Source organism: Pan troglodytes, chromosome 15 (genome assembly GCF_028858775.2).
Source record: "Pan troglodytes isolate AG18354 chromosome 15, NHGRI_mPanTro3-v2.0_pri, whole genome shotgun sequence".
In the NCBI taxonomy this organism is placed as follows: domain Eukaryota; kingdom Metazoa; phylum Chordata; class Mammalia; order Primates; family Hominidae; genus Pan; species Pan troglodytes.
In genome coordinates, this window is record NC_072413.2 from 89,616,885 (window position 1) to 89,637,081 (window position 20,197).

Sequence of the window (20,197 nt, forward strand, 5' to 3'; positions counted from 1 at the left end):
AAAAACACAAAAATTAGCCAGGAATGGTGGGCCTGTAGTCCCAGCTACCAGGGAGACTGAGGTGGGAGGACTGCTTGAGCCCAGGAGCCCAGTACCTTGAGACCAGCCTGGGCAACATGGTAAAACTCCATCTTTACTAAAAACACAAAAATTAGCCAGGCATGGTGGGCCTGTAGTCCCAGCTACTAGGGAGACTGAGGTGGGAGGACTGCTTGAGCACAGGAGGTCAAGGCTGCAGTGAGCTGTGATCACACCACTGCACTTCAGCCTGGGCATCAGAGAGAGACCCTGTCTCAAAAATAACCAAAACAAAACAAAAGATAGACAGAATTAAGCATATTTTTTCCTTCTCTTTCATAACTTACATTATAAATTTGCTATAATTATGAATATAATGTGGAATAATTAAATCAATCTAGTTAACATAGCCATCACCTTGAATACTTAATCATTTTGTGGTGAGAACATTTAGAATTTACTCTCTTAGCAATTCTGAAACATACAATACTATATTATTAACTATATTCACCATACTGTGCAATAGAACTAACAAAAACCCATATTCTTCCTGTCTGAGATCTTGTACCCCAGGGGTCCCCAACCCCCGGGCTGAGGACCAGTACCAGTCTGTGGACTGTTAGGAACCTGGCCTTATGGCAGGACAGCAGGAGGTGAGTGGCAGACAAGCATGTATTACTGCCTGAGCTCCACCTCCTGTCACATCAGCGGCAGCATTAGATTCTCATAGGAGCTCGACCCCTATTGTGAACTGCACATGCAAGGGATCCAGGTTGCACATTCCTTATGAGAATCTAATGCCTGATGATCTGAAGTGGAACAGTTTCATCCTGAAACCATGCCCCCGCATCCCATTCCATGGAAAAACTGTCCTCCATGAAACTGGTTCCTGGTGCCAAAAAGGTTGGAGACCACTGTTGTACCCCTTGACCATCCTTCTTACCTCCACCTCGGTAACCACCATTTTGTTCTCTGCTTCTATGAGTTCAATTTTTTAGATTTCACATACAAGTGAGGATGTGTGGTATTTATCTTTCTGTGCGCCTGGCTTATTTCACTTAGCATAATGTTCCAATTCCATCATTTTGTTGCAAATCACAGACTTTCCTTCTTTTAAAAGGCTGAGTAGTATTACATTGTGTATATATTCCTGTACCATATTTCTTTATCCGTTCATCTCTTAATGAACTTTTAGGTTGACCCGGTAACTTGGCTATCCTGAATAGTGCTGCAGTAAACACTGGTACACAGACATCTTTTTGACAAACGGATTTGAAATATTTTGGGTAAATACCTAGATGTGAAATTGCTAGATCATACCATAATTCTATTTTTAGTTTTTTGAGGATCATACATACCGTTTTCCTTTTTTTTTTTTTTTTTTGAGATGGAATCTCTCTCTCTGTTGCCCAGGCTGGAGTGCAGTGGTGTGATCTCGGCTCACTGCAACCTCCACCTCCCGTGGTCAAGCGATTCTCCTGCCTCAGCCTCCCGAGTAGCTGGGATTACAGGCGCATGCCACCATGCCTGGCTAATCTTTTGTATTTTTAGTAGAGATGGGGTTTCACTGTGTTAGCCAGGATGGTCTTGATCTCCCAACCTCAGGTGATCCGCCCGCCTTGGCCTCCCAAAGTGCTGGGATTGCAGGCGTGAGCCACCGCGCCTGGCTGTATACCATTTTCCATAATGACTCTACTAATTTACATTCCCAGCAACCGTGTACAAGTGTTCCCTTTTCTCCACATTCTCACCAAAACTTATCTTTCATCTTTCATCACTTTGTACCTCATAAATTTATACAATTATACACTGTTGATTTACAATAATAAAAAAAGGAAAAATGCTGAAGAGCACATTTATTCCGTATCTGTCTCTAGTCCTTTCCAGTGATTTTTTGTGGTTCTCATTTACTGAATAAAGTAATGCTAACAAAGGGTTCATGCCCTGGTAATTGTACACTGCTAAAAAAAAATGACTTGTAAATTTATAATTTGAAAAATGTTTGTTTTTCCTGAAGAATTGAGATATTTCTTCCTCTTAGATGCTAGGAGTTTAGTAAGCTACATGTGTTTTATTTTTCACCATTTAGTTTTCATTTAGTAGCTCATCTTTATTCTATCACAATTTCAATAAGTCTATCATACTAAGTACATATTAAGAACATGGTATAAATAATAAGCCTTTATTTCAACTAATGAATTTCTTATTATTTAAAGTATTCCTTTTTTTTTTTTTTTTTTTTTGAGACAGAGTTTCACTCTTGTTGCCCAGGCTGGAGTGCAATGGCACGATCTCGGTTCACTGCAACCTCTGCCTCCCAGGTTCAAGTGATTCTCCTGCCTCAGCCTCTCGAGTAGCTGGGATTACAGGCAAGGGCCACCATGCCTGGCTAATTTTTTTGTATTTTTAGTAGAGACGGTGTTTCTCCATGTTTGTCAGGCTGGTCTTGAACTGCCGACCTCAGGTGATCCACCCGCCTTGGCCTCCCAAAGTACTGGGATTACAGGCGTGAGCCACCACACCCAGCCCATATTCCCTATGTTTAAGCAGTTGAAGAAATGTAATTAACCGTATACACATATAAAGCGATAAAAAGGAGTCCAAGTTAAACAACAACAAAAAAAGAAATGGCCTCAATTGCTACTGTTTCTTGTTACCTTTTTATTTAATTTTTAATGTGATATTTGCAAAAATTATAAATTGAACATATTAAATTGCCAAGATTTCACTGTGTTTTGGTCTGCAAAAGGGTAATTTCATACAGCTCAACTTAATATTTTTGTGGTAAAAAAATATGATTCTGAAATGTGCAGTTACCTTTAGTTGCATCTCAATTTTTCTTTTGTTAAGTTTGATAAATAAATAAGTAATTACTAAAAATATTATGTAGGACATAGATCTATTTTTATAAAATTATTACAACGCTTTCTTCAATGTATTTATCCTTGTATCCCTATACTCTTATGTGTGTATTTATAAACAGAGATGTTTAAAATGATGCTCATTAAATATTAATAATAGTCGTTTTAGAAAATTTTTTCATCAGTAAGAAATGTTTTGTAAATGAAGAAAATCCTACCTGATGTAAAAGTTTGCTAGCTGCAGAAATTGTTATTACATAACTGTCAGTATCATCAAAAGTGACTTCAGCTGTAACTTCCAACAAATTAGGGTTTCCAACAAACACAGTCAGTAGTGGTATTTCAAGCATTTGAAAACCTATGGAAACAAGGTTAACAGTTAATATTAGATAATGAAAACTGTAAACTCAATTGAATAATGATTGGCTAATCAGATTTTAGAACATCAACTGAATCTATTCTGAAGGTTGCACAATGACTGCACATACAGTTAGCAATTTATATAGAGTCAACTTTAATAGTTCTGTTACAGGAAATGGGTCCTGATCCAGACCCCAAGAGAGGGTTCTTGAATCTCACACAAGAAAGAATTCAGGGTGAGTCCATAGAGTAAAGAGAAAGCAAGTTTATTAAGAAAGTAGAGGAATAAAAGAATGGCTACTCCATAGATAGAGCTGGTGGTTGCCCATTTTTATGGTTATTTCATGATAATATGCTAAATAAGGGGTGGATTATTCACGCCTCCCCTTTTTAGACCATATAGGGTAACTTCCTGATGTTGCCATGGCATTTGTAAACTGTCATGGTGCTGGTGGGAGTGCAGCATTGAGGACAACCAGAGGTCACTCTGATTGCTATCTTGGTTTTGGTGGGTTTTGCCCAGCTTCTTTACTGCAACCAGTTTTATCAGCAAGGTCTCTATCACCTGTATCTTGTGCTAACCTCGTATCTCATCCTGTGGCTTAGAATGCCTTAACCATCTGGGAATGCAACCCAGTAGGTCTCAGCTTCATTTTACCCAGCTCCTATTCAAGATGAAGTTGCTCTGGTTCAAACGCCTCTGACAGTTCTCAGAAAAATTTAACTTTACAAATATTTTCTCAGAGAAATGTTTCCCTCATTCCTCAGCCTGCTTCTCAAATGCTAATCAAGGTCTCCGATAATACTGGCTACACTGAGTTGGTTGGCTGAGTAGAAAAACTGAAGGGTACATGCCCAGTTGAAAGGGCTGCCAGTTAATTGTTGCCAAGAGAAAACTCTTATGCATTTCAAACAAAATATTTTGCCAGACCAATTTCTGCCTGCAGGCCACCTGTTTGCAACTTTGCCATACTGAGCACTTCAGTGGAAAAACAGATTTGAAATACTATGTAGTCTAACTGGCATCTTTACCAATCAATAAACCAGAGTTTATAAACACCTGCAGCTGTTTCCCTTAAACCAAAGTGACCTGGCCAGTGCTTCCTAGCCTTTACCCGGAGATTTTGTTGAAATACAGATTGAGCAGGTCTGGAGTGAGGCCTGAGATTCTGCATTTCTAACAAGTGCCCTGGTGATGCTAACACAGGTTCAGGGACCACACCTTCAGTAGATTGGACTAGATTTTTCTGCAGAAACAGGCAACTTAGTTGATTTGTTGATTATTATTTGCTTCCATCAAACTGAACACATATAACTGATTGAGCCCTTTAATAAGCAATTCAGTATATTTTAAAGGGAAAATAATTAGAACATTGTGGTGTTGGTGACAGAATATAGAGAGATTACAATGGAACAGATCTTAAAAATTCAGAAATGGTCAGAATAATAGGTAAATTGTATACTAAGATAAAGTTATATTTTGAAATCAGCAGAGAAAGGATGCGCTAGTGAAAAAATAATATTGGAACAACTAGCTAACCATACATAATATACCAAAATAAAATAGAGGTAACCTAAAAATTAAATAGAAAGTTAAAACCGTAAAATTAAAACTTCTAAAATTACTTGAAGGAAATAGGGACAATTAGTCATATAATCAACAAGAAAGGATTTCCAAGGGTTTCAGATAGAAGGAAGGTTTTCAGGACATTTAATCCATGATATTGAGGGAAATAGATGTTCTCAATTTTTTTCAAAACTTCTAATTTTCACTTATACAAATTACTTGGTTCTGTTTTTTCAAATAAGCCTTTTTTTTTTAAAGCATTTTGTCCTTTCATTATGGTTCCTATATCTTCTTTTACTCTGAGAGTTTTATGCATACTTATTTGATAGTGTCTTTCTAATTTTTCTGTTATCTCAAGTTCCTGGAGTCTAAAATTTTCCTATGCCTGTTGACTCTCTGTTATGGTGGGTCATTTCCTTACATAGTTTTAAGTTCTTTTCCTCAATTTGTGATCAATGGAGACTGATTTTTCCCTGAAAGTCCATATTACCTGGGTCATAAAAGTATTCCTACAGAGAGTAAATTTAAAATATATTTTTAATGTAATAAAATTGTGTGTGTGTGTGTGTGTGTGTGTGTGTGTGTGTGTTTTAATAGAGACAGGCTCTTGCTATATTGCCCAGGCTGGTCTCAGACTCCTGGGCTCAAGCTATCCTCCTGCCTCGGCCTCCCAAAGTGCTGGGATTAGAGGCATGAGCCACCATGCCTGACCCCTACAGAGAGTTTTGTGCTTCCTTGTGTTGGGGCCCAGGTGTTATTATTTCTCAGCTTGGAATTCTGCATGTGAATGCAGAATTCAGTCTCTGAATGTGATACAGTCTTGAAGTTTTGATTTTTTATGGGAAATTCCTTCTCCCCATTCTAAGCCCATGCTGCTGCTTTAGGAAAACTCTGGTGGACAGAGTTTTCCTAATTCTCTCTTCATGATTTGATGGTCCCAGCTTTCTTTAATGGTCTCCATTCCAACTTCCTTCCACAAAGTAGTAAGGCCCAAAGTCAAACTTTCTGTCAACAATTGGTCATTAAAAGCCATCTCACTGCCTTATGATCAGTATCTGGGCCTCACATCCTTCAGGGAGTCATATATTAGCTAATTTCTTTGGTTTTAAGTTCCCTTTTCATTTCTGGTGGCACAATTTTCTTCTTTTTCTTGCCCTTTCTCCCCTACTGCCTCCCTTCCATCTTTCCTTCCTCTCTTCCTATCTCAGTTATTTACTAAAATTTTTTGTTTTATTTTTTCCATTGTGCTATTTCGCTAGCATCTTTAACAATTTTTGTATTACTTTTGTAATAAATAAATAGCTGGAAAAATGGGGGAAGTATAGAATTCTATTTCAAGGTCTTTTTTTGGCTTAAATAGTCATTCTGTGGTATATACAAAGGGTTGGTTCAAGGAGCCCTGTATATACCAAAATCCACATATACTCAAGTCCCTAAATTAGGCCTGTGGAACTCACATATAGGAAAAGTCAGTGCCTGTGTATATGTGGGTTTCACATCCTGCAAAAACTGTGTTTTCTGTCCGTGTTTGGCTGAACAATATCTGCACATAAGAGGACCTGCAGAGTTCAAACTGGTGTTGCTCAAGGGTCAACTGTAGCTGAAATAAATATAACAATACCAAAGTAATTAAAAAGTTTTCCTTTCAGAGGGCAACAGAAATCTACACTAAAATTCTGTGTCAACTTGGGCTGGTAGCAATCTCATTTTCCTCATTTGTAAAATGAGGATTATAATCTATATTTTTAGGGTTGTTATATACATTAAATAAAATAATGTATAGAAATATGGCCGAGCGAGGTGGCTCATGCCTGTAATCCCAGCATTTTGGGAGGCTGAGGCAGGTGAATCACTTGAGGTCAAGAGTTTGAGAGCAGCCTGGCCAACATGGCAAAACCCCGTCTCTACTAAAAATACAAAAAACTAGCCGGGAGTGGTGTACACTTGTAATCCCAGCTACTTGGGAGGCTGAGGCAGGAGAATCGCTTGAACCCAGGAGGCAGAGGCTGCAGTGATCCAAGATTGTGCCACTGTACTCCAGCCTGGGCGATGGAGGGGGAGTCTGTCTCACAAATAAATAAATAAATAAATAAATAAATAAATAAATAAATAATGGTTTAATATAGAGCCCAGTACATAGTAAGTACTCAATAATTAGGCACTAAAACTGTTAGTAGTAGAATGCCAACAAGTATGGGAACCAAGGATAAAGTCAGTCAGTATCAAAGAGTATATTTCACATTCAAGAAAAGAAATAACATTTCCTTTTTTATATTTTCCGATCAAAACAAACTTACCTTTTGCATTCCGTATGACCTTAGCTTTTAAAACATAAGAGTTTCCCAGATCAATGTATTTCACGATGTTGAGGGATGGTGAATCATCATGTTGAAACCAATAATTACATGGTTTTGAATATATTTTCCATGTTCGTCCATTCCTTTGCCCAAAGTTGTATAAGAACCATGTGCTCTTTAGAAAGGTCATATTGTTGGGTGCACTTTCAGGCATGGTAGCAATGGCTAATGCATTCTTATTATCTAAAATGCTTGTGATGAGGAAGCTGCTGTACCCAGGAAGCACTACAGTCTTCTCTATATCTGTATGTTCAAACAAGGCCTGAACAACTGGAGATTAAACAGAAGAGACTTGGTATTAAATCAAACATCCGATGTTTGCCAAACAAACTGATGTACATAGCTAACAAATACACTGTTTGAGTTTTTAAACTATCTCTTAACCAGAGAACAAAGTTGCCAAATTTCAGTCATAATTCAAATTATTTTACAGAAAGTTTATCATAAATAGACCATGCACCTATGCTTTAATGTTTACTGTGAAACTATTGTATAAAATTTTTGGCAGTAAAAAACCATGTAGAGCAAAGTAAAGAAAGCTGATTTTTTTTTTTTTTACTATGGAAATACTAAAAGCCTTAAAAACCTAAAATCTTTATTGTGATTCTACAAGAGAAGGATAATGTAGCCAGTTTCCCCAGTACCTAAAGATGTGCTTATTACACAGAAGATGCTCAATAAATATTTGTTGAATGGATGAGTGATTGAGTATTTAAGGAGAATATGAAGATTTAGAAGAAAAGAGGTTCTTGGGCAGGACCTTAAGGAACATCATCATTTAAGGAATGGGAAGGGAAAAAGATCCTCTCACGGAGACGAAGAAGAAATGATTGGAGAAAATCAGAGAAGACATCAATGAAGCCAAGGAAGGCTGTTGAAATGAGAGGGAAGTAATCATTATCAAAATATTTTTGATAGGTCATGAAACATGTCATCAATACTCTCTTACTCTAAAAAAAAATAGAAACAGTCAGAAGAGGGCCTCATCTTTCCCTTAATTATGCACACATGCTCCAATTTCTCCCAGTTCAAACCGACCAACGAAAATCCTTTCCAATATTCCCTCCAACCACCATGTAATTTCTCTTTCCCTTTATAGTAAAACTTCCTGAAAGAGTTACCTTTATTCACTGTCTCCACTCTCCTCTCATAATTTTTCGAACCCATTCCAATCAGACTTTTGTCTACATGACTCCAGCCAACAGCTTTTTGTCAAAGTTCTCAATGACTTTTTTTTTTTTTTTTTTGATATGGAGTTTCGCTCTTGTCACCCAGGCTGGAGTGCAATGGTGCAATCTTGGCTCACTGCAACCTCCACCTCCTGGGTTCAAACAATTCTCCTGCCTCAGCCTCCCAAGTAGCTGGAATTACAGGCACCTGCCACCAGGCCTGGCTAATTTTTGTATTTTTAGTAGAGACGGGGTTTCACCATGTTGGCCAGACTGGTCTCAAACTCCTGACCTCAGGTGATCCACCTGCCTCAGCCTCCCAAAGTGCTGGGATTACAGGCATGAGCCACCATACCCAGCCAGGGTTCCCAAGGACTTTCACACAGATCCACTGGCCAGTTTTCATTCCTTATCTTACCAGACCTATTGGCGTTATGCAACACCAGAGAGGGGCCTCTCCTTCTTGAAACACCTTCCTCACCTGGTTTGACACACTCTCTCTTAGATCTACTCTGACCAGGCCACCCAATATCCTTTAATGATTCTCCTCCATCTCCCTGAACACTAGATATTGCCCTGGATTAGACCTCAAGCCTCTTCCCTTCTATAACTCCACTCATTTTCCAGGTGTTCTCATTTGGTCTTATAGCATTAACTATCATACATATGCTGAAAGTCCTCAAATCTGTGTCTCTAGCCCAGCCATCTTCACTGAACTCCAGACTTGTATTTCTAAATGCCCATCTTATTTCTCCACTTGGATGAGTAACAGGCATCTTTAAGTTTAATATGATCTCTCACTTGATTATTGTAATGGCCTCCTAGCTGACTTCTCTGCTTTCCTCCTTGCTTTCTCTCCATCACCTGCCCAGTCTGTTCTCATCACAGCAGCCAAAGTGATCTTGTTGAGAGCTAAGTCAGATCATATCACTTTCTGCTTAAACCCTCCAGTGGCTTCCCGTTTAGTCAGAGTAAAACCTAAACCCTTAGAATAAACTGTACTAACTTTTGCTGTGAATCAATAATCCTTTGAGAAAGAAACATCCTATAGAACATTGATTCAAAATTATTTTGTTAAAGTGAGGCAAAATCTGCAGGAACTTCCCATTTTCTTTCATTTCTTCTGATCACTCTTTAAGACAAAATAACCTCATAGGAATAAATAATAGGCACTACTATTGATGAAATATCAATGAAGTTATAGCTATATTTTATTATATTAGAAAAAAAAATCTTGGGCAGCGTGTGGTGGCTAATGCCTATAATCCCAGCACTTTGGGAAGCTGAGGCAGGCGGATCACTCGAGGTCAGGAGTTTGAGACCAGCCTGGCCAACAAGGTGAAACCCCCGTCTCCTAAAAATACAAAAATTAGGCCGGGTGCAGTGGCTCATGCCTGTAATCCTAGCACTTTGAGAGGCTGAGGTGGGCGGATTGCCTGAGCTCAGGAGTTCGAGAGCAGCCTGGGCAACACGGTGAAACCCCATCTCTACTAAAATACAAAAGAGATTAGCTGGGCGTGGCGGCATGCACCTGCAATCCCAGCTACTCGGGAGGCTGAGGCAGGAGAATTGCTTGAAGCCAGGAGGTGGAGGTTGCAGTGAGCTGAGATTGCACCACTGCGCTCCAGGCTGGGTGACAGTGCGAGACTCCAAAAAAGCAAAAATTAGCTGGGTGTGGTGGCACATGCCTGTAATCCCAGCTACTCGGGAGGCTGAAGCAGGAGAATCGCTTGAACCTGGGAGGCAGAGGTTGCGGTGAGTCGAGATCGCGTCACTACACTCCAGCCTGGGCGATAGAGCGAGACTCCATTGCCAAAAAAAAAAAAAAAACAAACTTTCAGGAACCCAAATATATGTAAACTTTGGTAGGTTGCCAGTTGGACTAAAATTTGAAATCTATTGCTCTATAAATAAGCATTAAAATGCCTTCACAAAAGATAATTTTTCATTTTTTTCTAGCCATCAGAGATGTATGATATTATTATACCTACCTTGTGAATCAAGAGTGAGTTTATAGACATTTCCAGCTTTATTAATCAAAAGGGAACTAGACAAACAAGAGCTCTCATTCACTTCTTCTAATCCAAAGGGCTCTTTCATTTCTGCAATAACTGAGGACAAAAATCCTTTAGGAGTCGTATGTTGCAATACCTTTCTTATGTAAGCTCTTCCAGTTTTCCTAAAAACAAATAAAACCATTAAGCAATTTGGATAAAACAGTGGATTAAATGAACCAATTTATGAACAAATAATTTACAAAGAACGTATACCACAAATAACTAACAAATATTTGATTAACATTTGTTCAACCCCATTAGTAATCAATGAAATGGCAATTATAACAATGGGATACAATTTTTAACCTCTAAAATTAGCGAAGATCTTTAAATGACAGGGTTCAGTAGTGGTGGGAATTGAGTGAAGATAGGCATTCATCCACTACTGATGGGATTGTAAATTAGAACTAGCTTCCTGGAAAGCAATTTGACATTATGCATTAGGAGCGTGCTAACCTTTTCCCTGCTCTGATTCCATGTCTATTATTATGGCTCTATCCTAAGGAAAGAACTTGAAACAGAGGGGTGGGGGAGAAAGCTTTCTACACAAATATATTCATTAGGGTAAAATTTAGAAATGAGAAATGTCAATAAAAAAACTAAGTGAATGATATTACATGATTTACTTAGAGAAAATGCAATGATTAAAAGGGTGTTTAGAAAGAGTTTTTAACAGTGTAGGGAAAATGATCATATTATAATGTCCAAATGAAGAAAGCAAGTTGAAAAATGTTAAAATGCATATAAAAAGGACTAATTGGCAGTTCATCAAAGTGTTAACAGTCATAATTTCAATCTTAATTTTTCTGTCTTTTAGGAAATTTCTATACTGAGCATGTATTAACTTTATAACCAGGAAAACAATCTGTTTCTAAAATGTTAGCCTTGCATATCCACATGCAAAAAATTCAATCTAGACACAGATCTTAACAATCATCACAAAAATTAACTCTAGGCCGGGTGCAGTGGCTCACACCGGTAATCCCAGCACTTTGGGAGCTGAGGCAGGCAGATTGGTTGAGCCTAGGAGTTCAAGACCAGCCTAGGCAACATGGTGAAACCCTATCTTTACTAAAAATACAAAAATTAACCAGGTATGGTGGCATGTGCCTGTAATCCCAGCTACTCAGGAGGCTGAGGCAGTGGGATCACTTGAGCCTGTGAGATGGAGGTTGCAGTGAGCTGAGATAGTGCCACTGCACTCCAGCGTGGGTGACAGAGCCAGACCCTGTCTCAAAAAAGAAAATAAAGAACTCTAAATGGGCCACAGACTTAAATATAAAATGTAAAACTATAAAACTCCTAAGAAGATAACATAGGAGAAAATCTAGATGACCTTGGGTATGGCAATTACTTTTTTCCCTCAATTAAAAAAATTATGTTAAAATATATGCTATGGTTTTAATGTATTCCTCAAAGTTCATGTGTTGAAAACACAATTTCCAATGCAAGAGTGTTGAGAGGTGGGACTTTTTTTTTTTTTTTTTTTTTTTTTGAGACAGAGTCTTGCTCTGCCACCAGCCTGGAGGGCGGTGGCGCCATCTCAGCTCACGGCAACCTGAGAGGTGGGACTTTTAAGGGGTGATTAGATCATGAGGCTTTGCCCTCACGAATGGATGAATGCCATTATTGCAGGAGTGGGTTAATTATTGTGGGAGTGGGTTCCTGATAAAAGAATGAATTCAGTCCCTTCCCTCCCCCTGTCTTTCTCTCTCTCTTTTGCACATGAGTGCTTCATATGTGTGCTCACATGTGCTCACCCTTCTGCCTTCCACCATGGGATGACGGAGCATGAGGCCCTCACCAGATGCGGGCCCCCCAGTCTTGGATTTCCCACCCTCCAGAACTGTAAGAAATAAATTTCTTTTCTTTATACATTACCCAGTCTGTGATATTCTATTATAGCAGCATGAAACAGACTAAGAAGATACACCTAACAAAATTTACCATCTTCATGCAATGACTGTTGAATACAACACCAAAGTCACAATCCATGAAAGAGAAAATTGATAAATTTCTTTCCAGTTTTCCTAAACACAAGTAAAACCATTAAGTAATTTGGATAAAACAGTGGATTACATGAACCAATTTATGAACAAATAGTTTACAAACAAAATATACCACAAATAGCTAACAAACATTTGATTAACATTTGGTCGACCTCATTTGTAATAGAAGAAATTGCAATTACAACAATGGGATACAATTTTTAACCAATTAGTAAAGATTTTTAAATGACAGTGTTAAGCAGTGAACACTGAATTTGTGTTAAAAATACATGCTGTGGTTTGCATGTATCTCTCATTAGTAATTGGTACCTTACTAAAATTACAAACTTATGCTCTGAAATATCCTGTCAAGAGAATTAGAAGACAAGCCACATACTAGGAGAAAATATTTTCAAAAGACATTTAAAGGACTGTTATCCAAAATAAACTGTAGGGGAAGGGAGAAGAAACCTCTTTTTCCTCTATTCTCCTTGGTTCTGTAACTGAGACCTTGACAATTATACTGACAAATACAGATTAACAAGAGAAAAACAGGTGGAATTTATTAACATGTGCATTGTGCTTACATGCCGGAAAAACAGCAGTGATGAGTAACTAAAAAGGGCAGTTAGAACATGGGGCTTCATAACAAATTTTTAGAGAAGTGACAAGACAAAGAAAAATGGGCTTAGGTTTTTAGGGTCAGCAAACTGTGGAAGGTAAATAAATGGAGGGAACTAATGGAAGATAAGGGTTGTTTTGACAAGGTTTCTTCTGTAAATTCTTTGTGTCTCTGGGTTTATTAATAGTCTAGAGTTGCTTGTGCCTGTAATCCCAGCTACTCTGGAGGAAAGCCTGAGGCAGGAGGGTTGCTTGAGGCCAGGAGTTGGAGACCAGCCTGGGTGCAACATAGTGAGATCTTGCCTCTAAAAAAATTTAAAAATAAAATAAAAAAACTAGCTGGGTGTGGTGGCACATGCCTGTAGTCCCAGCTACATGGGAGGCTGAGGCAGGAGGATTGCTTGAGCCCAGGAGTTCGAGGCTGCAGTGAGCTATGATTGCACCACTGCACTCCAGCCTGGGTAACAGAGTGAGAATCTGTCTCTAAAAAGAAAAAAATATATATTTATATAGTCTAGAGTTATCTTCAGTGATTAAGAATCATTCTGCCCTTTCTGGTGGGAGGGGGCAAAGAGTTTTTCTTGTGCTTGTTTTTCCTTAATTTCCTTCAGCTCAAATAATCTTTATGCCAAAGTGGCATATTCTTTGTTTTTTTGTTTTGTTTTGTTTGGAAATTGGAGGTCTCACTATTTTGTCCAGACTAGGCTTGAACTTGAGATCCTCCTGCCTCAGACTCTGTAGTAGCTGCACCTACAGGCACACACCACTGCATGGTTCTGGGGTGGCATAATCTGATCTCCTACAATACAAAAATCTCTAATAATACAACAATAAGAAAGCATACAACCTGATTTTAAAAATGGGCCAAAGACCTTAACAGATACCTCACCAAAGAAGATATGCAGATGGCAGGTAAGCATATCAAAAAATGTTCTACATCATATACTGATATGGTTTGGCTCAATGTCCCCACCCAAATCTCATCTTGAATTGTAATCCCCAAGTGTCAAGGGAGGGACCTGGTGGGAGGTGGTTGGATCATGGGGGCGGTTTTCCCCATGCTGTTCTCATAACAGTGAGGGAGTTCTCATGAGATCTGATGGTTTTAAAAATGGCAGTTTCCCCTGCACTGTCTCTTTCTCCTGCCGCCATGTAAGACGTGCCTTGCTTCCCCTTCATCCTCCACCATGGCCTCCCCAGCCATGCAGAACTGTGAGTCAATTAAACCTCTTTCCTTTATAAATTACCCAGTTTCAGGTATTTCTTTATAGCAGTGTGAAAACAGACTACTGCATATGTCATCAGGGAAATGCAAATTAACAATGAGATACCACCACATGACTATTAGAATGGCAGAAATCCAAAACACTGACAACCCAAATACTGGTGAGTATGTGAATAATAGGAACTCTCATTCATTGTTGATAGAAATGAAAATGATACAGCCAGTCTGGAGGACAGTTCAGTCATTTTTTACAAAACTAAACATACTCTTAGCATACGATCAAGCAAAATGCCTTGGTATTTACCCAAATGAGTCGAAAAGTTATATCTATACAAAACCTGCAAATAGGTGTTTACAGACGCTTTATTTATAATTGCTAAAACTTGGAAGCAACCAAGATGTTCTTCAGTAGGTAAATGAATAAATAAAGTGCGGGATACTCAGATGATGGAATATTATATGATTCAGCACTAAAAAAGAAATGAGCTATCAAGCCATGAAAAGACATGGAGGAAATTTAGATGCATATTACTAAGTAAAAGAAGCCTCTGAAAAGGCTATATACTATATGATTCAAACTGTATGACATTCTGGAAAAGGCAAAATTATGGAGACAGCAAAAAGATCGGTGGTTGCCAGGGGTGAGGGGAAGAGAGGGTTGAACAGGCAAAGCATAGAGAATTTTTAGGGCAGTGAAACTCTTGTGTATGATATTGTGATGATGAATACTTATCATTATACATTTGTTCAAACCCATTGAATTTGCAACACTAAGAGTAAGTCCTAATGTAGATACGTACTCTGGGTGATAAATGATGTGTCAATGTAGGTTCATGAGCTGTAACAAATGTACCACTTTGGTGTGGGATGTGGATAGTGGGGAAGGTTTTGTGTGTGTATGGGACAGAGGTATATAGGAACTCTATTTTCTGCTCAATTTTGCTGTAAAACTGTAATTAATTTAAAAAGTTTATTAATTAATTTAAAAAAGTTAACCTCTTTGTATCTGAAGTCAATGGCCAATGGTCAGGCAGCTACCTTAATTATGAAAGCTGTATCCCCACTTCTTCCTACTATTGCACATGGGGGGTGATTAAGGACTGCTGTTCCAGAAGAGGAGAGAAATCAGCCTTTAAAAGAGAAGGAAAGGGGATTTGTGCAATGGAGAATGAATCAGTGAATTTTAGAGGTGGAGAGGAACAACTGTTGAGTGGAGAAAACACTGCAAAAAGACAAATATCATCAAACTAAGCTACCTATGCATTCTAAGCTCCCATTCCAATGCCTGTGCCATTTCCCCAGCCCAGCTGATCCCTTCCACTCCATGCCAATGAAACTGTTTTCATCAAGGTTACTACAGCCTAGAATGGTGCCAAATTCAAAGGTCACATCTTTATTCTTATTTTACTCAAGTCTCTGCAGCATGCATCACAGTTGATCACTCCATACTTTCTAAACACCCTCTTCTCTTGGTTTATATGGCCCCACATTTTCCTGTGTTTTTTCTACCTCACTGGCTGCTCCTTCTCATCCTTCTTTGCTAGGGCCTTCTTCTTAGCGCAGGCTCTCTTCCTGGAGCACCCCAGGGCTTTTCTTCTCTACATACATCCTCCTCTGCAGGTAGAATCACCCATCTGTATCTGAACAATTGCCAAATGCCAAGTTTCTGCTCTGACTTTTCTGAGCTATGAATTCATACGTCTAACTGCCAACTTCACATCTTCACTTAGACACCTAATACACATTTCAAACTGAACATTTCCAATGTGGAACTCTGAATTACCCTGCCTGATACCTGCACTTTTCATCTCGGAAAATGGCAGTATCGTCCTTCTAGCTACAAACCACAAACCTAGACAATTTTTGATCACTTTCTTGCTCATATCCCTAACAGGCAAATGCATCATCAGATCCTGTCTTCACTCAACTGCACCTGCTCCAGCACCATAATCCGTCACCTGTATTACTTTAATAACTTTCTAAGGGGCTTGGCAGCTTCTACTCACACTCTGTCCCACACTTTTCACAGCAATCAGAGTGATCCTTTCAAAAATATAAATTGGATTATTTAAAAATAATCCAATAACATTCTCCAGTGGTTTCTGCTGACACCAAGAAGAAAATTTACACTCTTTCTGCATCCTATAATACCGCCTATGATCTGGCACTAGCTGACCTCCTTGCTGGCCTTTCCACCACACCATCACTGTGCATCATCTATACTGGCTTTCTTCATGTTTATTAAACACATCCCAATTTTTCTTGCCTCACTGTATGCAACTTCTTTAGCCCGGAAAGCTCTTTCATTGGCTCTTTGCTCTTCATTCTTGGGTCTTTGCTTACTCTTCTCACTCCCTCTGTCACCATATTTACTTTCTTCAAAGCACATGTTAGATATGAATTTGTTTTGGTTTACCTGTTTATCACCTGTATCTGTTTATTAGAATGTCATCTCCATGCAGGGAAGAGTCTTGTCTATCTTGTTTACCACTATATTCCCAGTGCCTAGCACAAGACCTGATATGTAATAGGCACTCAAATATTCAGTGAATGAATGAAGAACTTTACTGAAACCTTTGTGTGTTGATGATACATTCTTTCTGAGCAATTTAGTAAAAACATGGACATTAAGTTATCACTATTAAGATTTTATGAAGATTCAGGGCCGGGTGCAATGGCTCATGCCTGTAATCCCAGCACTTTGGGAGGCCGAGGCAGGTGGATCACCTGAGGTCAGAAGTTCGAGACCAGCCTGGTCAACATGGTGAAACCCCGTCTCTACTAAATATACAAAAAATTAGTCAGGCATGGTGGTGGGCATCTGTAATCCCAGCTACTTGGGAAGCTGAGGCAGGAGAATCGCTTGAACCCAGGAGGCGGAGGTTGCAGTGAGCTGAGATCGCGCCATTGGACTCCAGCCTGGGCAACAAGAGTGAAACTTCGTCTCGAAAAAAAAAAAAAAAAGATTTTGTGAAGATTCTTAAGAACAACTGACCTTGTTACAAGATGACAGAAGTTCCTTCTCAAATATTTCACCATTTGTGCAATAACTATACTTCCCTTGTTATCAATCAGATAGTGTCTTTTATCTGTGTATATTTAATCAATTCCTACTGTGAAAGGATTTTGATTCAGTACCTAACATCTCATTGTAGGTGGTAGCCTATACCTTTGTTGAGATTTTGCAAGCCTTTTGGCCTCCATGATCCAGATTCATTGATAATGTTCAGAATCCCTTCTTTTCCCTCATCTAACTTTAGTTATTGATTCTTATTCTTCAAACTCTCTTCTGAATTCCAAGTCTACCATTTGACATTCCCATACTGCCTTATTCCTCATCCATAGTCTGCCTACCTCAGGTACCTGTCCTCTTAAGCACAGTGTAAGAATCTCAGACAGCATCACCACAATAAGATCACGTATAGCTGGATGCAGTAAATAGAAGGCAAGCACAGATGTGTTTTTTAAGGCACAGAAACAGACAGTGAAGTAAAGTAATGAAAATTGCTCTGCTCCATTGTCCTGGTGAGTCTGTTCCCATGTATCTCTCAGTCCATTCATTCACCTCAATTTCTACCATCAATATCTTAGACTAAAACATCAAAAATTTTAGCCTAGGCTACTGCAAAAGCCTTCTAAATGACCTAAGTGCATCCATAATTGTTACCCTCCAATTCATTCTCTATATCACAGCCAGAGTGACATTCTAAATGAAAGCTAGATTATTTAAGATAAATGAAAGTTGAAGAATTTAAAGAAGGAAGTAGTAATGGTGTGTTGTGCATCTCACCTGTCATCTCCATGCCACCCTACATGGAGAAAGAGAAGTGCCTCTCTCACAAAAAAGCCAAGAGGCAGCCGGGTGCGGTGGCTCACGCCTGTAATCCCAGCACTTTGGGAGGCCTAGGCAGGCAGATCACCTGAGGTCGGGAGTTTGAGACCAGCCTGACCAACATGGAGAAATCCCATCTCTACTAAAAATACAAAATTAGCCAGGCATGCTGGCACATGCCTGTGATCCCAGCTACTCGGGAGGCTGAGGCAGGAGAATCGCTTGAACCCGGGAGGTAGAGGTTGCTGAGCCGAGATTGCGCTATTGCACTCCAGCCTGGGCAACAAGAGCAAAACTCCATCTCAAAAAACAAACAATAATAATAATAATAATAAAAAGGCCAAGAGGGATTTCTTCAAGGGGACCACTTCAGAAACTGTAATATTTCTTCTGAGGTTTGAGGAACCAAGGGACCAGAATTGGACTCATTCTTGAGAAATATAAAGGGTAGATACTGACTAGACACCCAGAGTTTAATGATTACATATGGAGTGGGAAAGAGATAAAGTTATTGAGTAACTTTAGACTTTTTAAGTTAACACACATGTAAAAATCTTGGATAACATGAAAAAGCAAAATAAAACGGGTGTAAAAGTCCCAATCAAGTAGAAGAAGAAAAGAATGGAAAGAGGAGAAAAAAGAACCTTAAAATAAGGTAAGCAAGAAGAGAAGACAAAAATGAAACACAGAAAAGGTGGGACAAATAGAAAGTACAAAAGAAGATGGTAGGAATGAAGACAAATATATTAGTAAAAATAATAAATGTAGTTGAACTAAACTCTCCAACTAAAGGACAGAAATTGTTAAATTGGCTAAAACCACAAAATTCATTTATGTCTTTTATGACAGATATACAAAGCAGGTGAAAGTTAAAGGATTGAAATAGTATACCATGAAAATATTATCCAAAGAAGGCTGATGCCATGTATCAATAACAAAAAAAGCTACAAACAAAAACAAAACATTGAAACTCATAACAAAAAACCCCTGATTTAAAAATGGGCAAAGGATTTGAATGAATTTAATGCTACAGAATGGTACATCTTAAAATGGTTAAAAAAAGCATAATAAAAAAGCCACAGTCATGCAAAAAAGCATTATAATGATAAAAATAGTCACTAAATACCAACAAAATGTTCAACTGATCATGAAGATGTAACAATTCTAAACTTATATGTACCTAATAACAATCTCAAAATATACAAGGCAAAATCGACAAAACTATAATTTAAAAATGGACAAATCCAGTATACACAGTAGGAAAGTTTAATACAGCTTTCTCAATAATTGATAGATCAAGCAGAAACAAATCATTAAGGATACAGAAAATTGCAATATCACAAGGAACAGGATTAATCTAACAAATAAATATTAATACTGCATTAAATAGGAAAGCATTCAGAACACAACACCCCAAAATATCTGCTCTAGCCCACTAATTGAGTTAAAGTCACTTAAAACACACACACACACCAGCAAATGCAGAAAGGACACTGTGACCTACCTAAAGGCAGGAGATAAAACTCCCATGTGGAAGGTGTCCTCCTTGCACCTGGAGAAGGACATTGTTTTTATTACTAGAGATGGGGAGCCAAAGCCAAGAGAAATTTGTACAAACAGACCTTGTTAAACTAACCCTTATCTTCCTAGCCACTTCTCCACAGTTAACTACCCTAGCCCAAGCCCCCTTGCCTTGTCACATTTTCACAACTTACTGCTTTTTGTTCAACCCAGTATATACATGTTCAACTCCAACTGCTTCTTCAGGGGTCTTCATTTCTTTAGGAGGACTCCTATGTTACACAAAACTTACATTAAATAAATGTGTATGCTTTTCTTCTGTTAATCTGTCTTATGTCAGTTTAATTCTCAGGCCCAGCCAAAACACCCTAAGAGGATAAATGTAAAATTTTGCCTCCCATACAAAATATTTACTGAAATTGACCATAATGAATGGCCTAGTCCTAGGCCATAAAGTAAGTTTCAAACAATTTCAAAAAACAAATTTTCAAGGAACAAAATATTCCAGTCTTAAACTCTTCCAGAAAATTTTAAAAAAAAGAAAACAATTGTCTATGAGGCTAGTACAATCTTGTTAACAGAACCACAGAAGGACAATATGAGAAAGAAAAATTACAGGTA

The 20,197-nt window shown here is 38.5% G+C and overlaps 1 protein-coding gene across 2 annotated transcripts in view; it reads right to left on the reverse strand.

The window, feature by feature from the left end:
* Positions 1 to 20,197, reverse strand: part of CATSPERB (cation channel sperm associated auxiliary subunit beta) — a 150,239-nt gene that overhangs the window by 33,827 nt on the left and 96,215 nt on the right. For both annotated transcript variants that reach the window (XM_016926611.4, XM_054665794.2), the window contains 3 exons: positions 10,324 to 10,511; positions 7,104 to 7,433; positions 3,098 to 3,237 (listed from right to left, as the gene is read on the reverse strand). In XM_016926611.4, the coding sequence (XP_016782100.1) occupies positions 3,098 to 3,237; positions 7,104 to 7,433; positions 10,324 to 10,511 (658 nt within the window). The remainder of the gene's footprint in view (positions 1 to 3,097; positions 3,238 to 7,103; positions 7,434 to 10,323; positions 10,512 to 20,197) is intronic.